This window comes from Oryzias melastigma, linkage group LG16 (assembly GCF_002922805.2).
Source record: "Oryzias melastigma strain HK-1 linkage group LG16, ASM292280v2, whole genome shotgun sequence".
In the NCBI taxonomy this organism is placed as follows: domain Eukaryota; kingdom Metazoa; phylum Chordata; class Actinopteri; order Beloniformes; family Adrianichthyidae; genus Oryzias; species Oryzias melastigma.
The window spans coordinates 20,716,636-20,721,732 of record NC_050527.1 but is presented as its reverse complement, the minus strand read 5'-3'; the positions used below and the strand labels follow the sequence as shown (position 1 = coordinate 20,721,732).

Sequence of the window (5,097 nt, the reverse complement as noted above, 5' to 3'; positions counted from 1 at the left end):
TCCCGCAGCAATTTGGAATTCTAGCTTGTTCTGTTTACGGTAAAACTGCATCTTACATAGGGCTGGGCAATATGGATTTTTTAATATCATGATAGTTTTTCATATTGTGCAATAACGATATATATCACGATATAAACCAACAATATTTGTCAAATTTGAATTCTCTGTGATCCACTGAAGTCAACATGATGCAACTTTTTTTTTTGTTTAAAAAAAATCTACCAGCCAAACATAATTTTTACTGGTCAAATTATAATCCTGTTTTACACAGATATGGCTGAGGCATTTTACTATTAAACTTTTTTCTGTTATTTTTTGTTTAAGAAAATAAAATAGCATAAACGTAACTTATAAATGGTAAGAACATGTCTTTATTGTCATCCAGCTGTAATCTCAAATTCAAACTTGCTGAGAAAACAAGGACAGATTTCCTAATTCTGCCTCCAGTTGATCACATTTTATATTAAATCATAAAAACTGCCTGAAAACAGTATAATGTTTCAGATCATTGTTATTATATAATCCTTGACAATAAATCTGCATCTTTATACGGGTGTGACTCTTTAGCAAAACATCTGACGGATCAAACGCCATCTCTGTAATGCTAGAAAGATGCTGTTAAAACACAATCAATTCTGTTATTTTTTAGAAAATACAGTTTTTATTAATGTCTGATAGCTTAATCTTGCATGTATTCGCCTTGTCTTAAAGACTGCTCCACTAAAATACTGTCCGACATTAAACCAGTCCGTGTTTCCATGAAGGAGAGTCACGGAGGAGCCTGTTAGCGTTAGCATGTTAGCATTAGCATCTAAGAACAGCGCCGTCTCCAGATCAACACATTTTATCAACCAGTCTGTTGCTGCTTCAGGTGAAGCAGCTTTATCCTCCAGTTCTGACTGGATTCAGTTCAAATCGCCGCATGTTTTGCTGTTTTATCAACCAAACTAGACGCTATACAGGTGAAGTGACAGCGGGGACGGGGTGTGTCTCACATCACGTGTGTGTTTACGGAGGAGGAGATGACTAAAGAAATTCATCAAGAGAAGAGCTAATAAACATAACTAATTAGATTCAAGCATTTGCTCACCATGTGGTGACTAACCCTCTAACTTTTATTCGCCAAAGAGGAGAGAACGCTCACATCTAGTGTTTTTTTGACCCTTCAAAATAAAAGTCTATTGCCATTAGGGGTGTGCCAAAATATCGATATTGCGATATATCGCGATATTTAGTCCTGCGATCGATTCTCGATGGGTTCTCACCAAGTATCGATATTATATTTTCATTTAAAGAGGCTGTAGCGCTGAGCGTCTGAGTCGCGCGCCGGAACTATGGGCGCACGCTGCGTCGGACTTTTAATAGCGATGCACGCGCTCGTTCGGGAGAAGCACCGGTGAGATACAGGCTCTGTAGCGCGTGTGTGAAGCATGTCTACCTGTCAGCATTTATCATCCATCTGTAGGAGATCCACCCGGTAAGAAGTGACTTTGTCTGAGCGCTAGAATGTCAGCGATCTCTTACTTTCTGTTTGCTATGGGAACTGAGCGCGTGCTACGCAGTTGTCTGTGTATGCTTCAAGGAGCGTCGGAATTTTCGCTTTCATGCACTTCAATGTTTAACCTGCTGCTGTACGGTGTAACTTTGATAAATTTATAATGTGACGTTTTCAAACAATGTAATTACTTGTTGCTAATGTTAATTTTAAAGTAATTCTTAAATAAAAAAGCAGGATTTGATGTATGAACTTAAATTTAAATGTAATTAAACGGAAGTACATGAATTCACTGTAAAATTAGGGAGAATGCTAATTAATTGAAGCACTTAAAATTATATTTATTGCCATTATTATGTGTGTTTTAAGGATTTTACCTATTAACTGCTGACTGACCAAATGGAAAAATGATAAAAATTGGAAAAATAATCTCAAGTAACAGTTTGAGTAAATCAGCCTTCATTTTTGGATGCTCAGCCCTTTTCAAGTGAGAGAAAAGTGCACAAAAAATTAGGTCAATTTTGAGAGAGGCTGTAAAACATTATATTCATCATCCTTTGGTGTGACGTTGTTTTAGAGGTAGATAACTGTCACCACTTGACTTATTTAATTTTTGTTCTGTTTACAACAATTCTGCACTAAGTAGTGTCACTGCTGATCATGTTTACTATTGTTAACATTGAATCTGACAGATAATTCCAATTCAGTTGTTGTCAATGTTTGTCAAAGACATAGTATTACTGATTTCAACAATGTTGCACAAAAGTGTCTATAATTTGTTGCACAAAATAAGAAAAGTTGTTTAGTATGATTGTGTTTGAGGTAAAAAAGATAAATGGGGATATATTTCCCCCCAAAAACATGTTCTATATAATGGTAGTTATTAGAGAGGATTTTTACCAATTATCGCAGTATCGCGATATTATCGATATCGTGAGCCATGTATCGCGTATCGTATCGTATCGTGAGGTACCCAGTGATTCCCAGCCCTAATTGCCATAGACTTATTTTCTATTGAGAAGTTCTATCATGATAAATGCTTATCTTCTTATCGCCCAGCCCTAATTTCAGGTAGAACTTTTGTTCACTTTTCTTTTAGAAAATTACCTAAATCAGTTTAAGTAGCATCAAGAAAAAGTTTTTTAAAAATGGCTTTTCCCTCTTCCAAATTCATTTGCTCATAAACTTCTATGCATTGTGATGGTGAGTGACGGTTCTCTTGCTGCCGCCCAAAATGATTGTGTCCAGAGGAGTTCCTTTCAGTTTTGTTGTTTCAAACATCTAGATTGTGTCCAAATTCCCTCTCTAACCCCCAACTACTAAAACAACTAAAGAGTGCCCTGGATTTTAGGGCAATTCAAACACGATGCTCATTCCTTTTTTCTTTTCATTTTTCCCAAACGCCGCATAAGACGTCACCAATTTCACAAAGTCAAAATCAAATCAATACGATCATTTCATGACGTTTATTCATGACTCCACTGTGTTTGGACGGTTTATTTTAAAAAATACATTTAAACATGATTTTTTGTTCGAAATTGTTCAACCGCAATGCATTGTGGTCTATATTCCACCTTTATTACCGGCATGAGGTCCAATGAGGTAATTGTTTTTTTGAGGCAATTGTTTTTTTTATTGTGCTATATAAATAAAATTTGATTGAAACTGAATTTATTCGTTAATCTAGTGAGCATCAATGCACGCTAGTTTTTCGCAAAGACTTCTGGGAAATTTCTAGGGCACTCGATTTTGGAATTAGTAGATTTGGACAACACTAGAAAATGGCATTATATAGTGAGTAGGGGGGAATTCTGACAAAGCTCTAGTGATTTGATGAAAAGTACCAGGTTCTGTCAGAACATACATCCTGATCCTGATCCTGATCCTGAACATGTCAGCGTGAAGCAACTCAAGCAAAACCAAGTATCATGAATGAGCAGGAGCTGAAGTGAACTCACAGATCCTTTCTCTATCACTCTGTTGAGCATGATGACAGCTTTGGAGCGCTGCTCCCAAATCATCAGCCAGAAATGGCCACAAGTATAACACAAGGGCCCCTGTCAAAACAAAAAAAGACAAATGCAAATAACACAAACCACTTGTAAACAACACTACAATGCCTTTGATGCAAACAGGAAAAAGCGAGCAGTAACCCTTCATACCTGAGAGAGGATGTAAGATCTTTGGGCTTCTTCTTCCGTGACTAAACTTGCATTGATGTAGTCATTTTCTGAGTCTTTAAGTTTCACCCGACTGTGATCGTCTAGAATCCAGAGATCACACACAGTTGAAGCATGTCATCACTTAGCAAACATTTGATGGTTCACAGCTTTGTCCTACGACTCACAAGGGCTGACATCTCTGTAGCGGTTCAGATTTTTGTTCTCTGGGAATTTGGCCACTTTGTATGGATGTTCACTGGCTAGGTTGCGGATCTCCTGTTGGCAAAGAGAGAAAGAGGTCATTAGTTACACAACAAAAGCAAAGCTGTGTACTTTGTGGAGAGCAAAAGCATCTGCCTGACTGAAGAGGAACAGGTAGAAAAGGTAGAAAATACTAGACCCACCGAGAATCTATTGCAGGACTAAATGTCACAATATTGATATTTTGGCACATCCCTGATGAAAGACCTGGATCATCCAAAGCACGGCAGTCTGGATTAAGCAGAGCTGTTCAGATCTGTTTAGACCAGGAGTCTGCAACCTGCAGCTCCAGATCCACATGTGTCTCTTTAATCTCTCCATGGTGGATCCTTGGACAAACATTAAGTAAGTCATGGAGACTGCTGATCCAGACATGTCGACTGTCAGAGTCAGCAGCTCCTGATAATGTCTGACTAACCAAAACTACCTAATGAAAACAAATAAAGTCTGAAAACTAAGACTACCAAGATCCAACAACAAACTAAAATAACAAAACCCAGCAGAGTAAGACTGCTGAGGACAAAGAGGAGAACAAATAAAAGAAATATAAAATAGTTTCTTAAACTAAGGATTACTTAATTAGCATTTATTTAATTTAGATTAGTTAAATGTATAAATTGATGTCTGAGGTTCACATAGATGATAAACTATGTAGGTTTTTACATCCTGTTGACCTGAAGACGTCTTGTTTGATCAACTCTACCTCCAGAATGAACAGGTTTTATATGTAAAACTTTGGTAAAAAGTTTGATCTTTTTTGAGTTAAGAGCACATATTATCTTATGCTGCACAACATTGGTTACTAGCTGTCCAGAACCGCACTGAGATGATCCTGTTTGGCACAGAGCGTCTTTTATTTTGAAAATAAGTTTTTTCAGCTTCTGTCAAACTTTAAAAAAACGTTTTTAGAAATGCTAGTTTCTTTTTATATTTTTGCTTTTGTTTGTGAAAAAAAATAATTCATATTTATAATTAAAAAGAAAGTCATGACTGCAAATCCGAATTTCTTAAAGTCTAAAATAAGACTATCGGTGATTAGTAGATTATTAAAATAATCGTTTGCAGCAGGCCTAGTGTATCTTTACTTTTGGCTCATTTATTCCTCCATAGAGCACTTTGGTCTCGTGAAATCCTTCACTCTATAGCAAAAAAGAGAGAACCTATCAAATTAAATTAGAA

At 36.7% G+C, this 5,097-nt stretch overlaps 1 protein-coding gene across 1 annotated transcript in view; it reads right to left on the bottom strand.

The window, feature by feature from the left end:
- The window catches only part of ptpn2a (protein tyrosine phosphatase non-receptor type 2a), a 19,224-nt gene that overhangs the window by 12,964 nt on the left and 1,163 nt on the right, over positions 1-5,097 (bottom strand). Inside the window, exons 2-4 of the mRNA XM_024267495.2 lie at positions 3,843-3,933; positions 3,658-3,758; positions 3,454-3,552 (exon numbers count right to left, since the gene is read on the bottom strand). Of these exons, the coding sequence (XP_024123263.1) occupies positions 3,454-3,552; positions 3,658-3,758; positions 3,843-3,933 (291 nt within the window). The remainder of the gene's footprint in view (positions 1-3,453; positions 3,553-3,657; positions 3,759-3,842; positions 3,934-5,097) is intronic.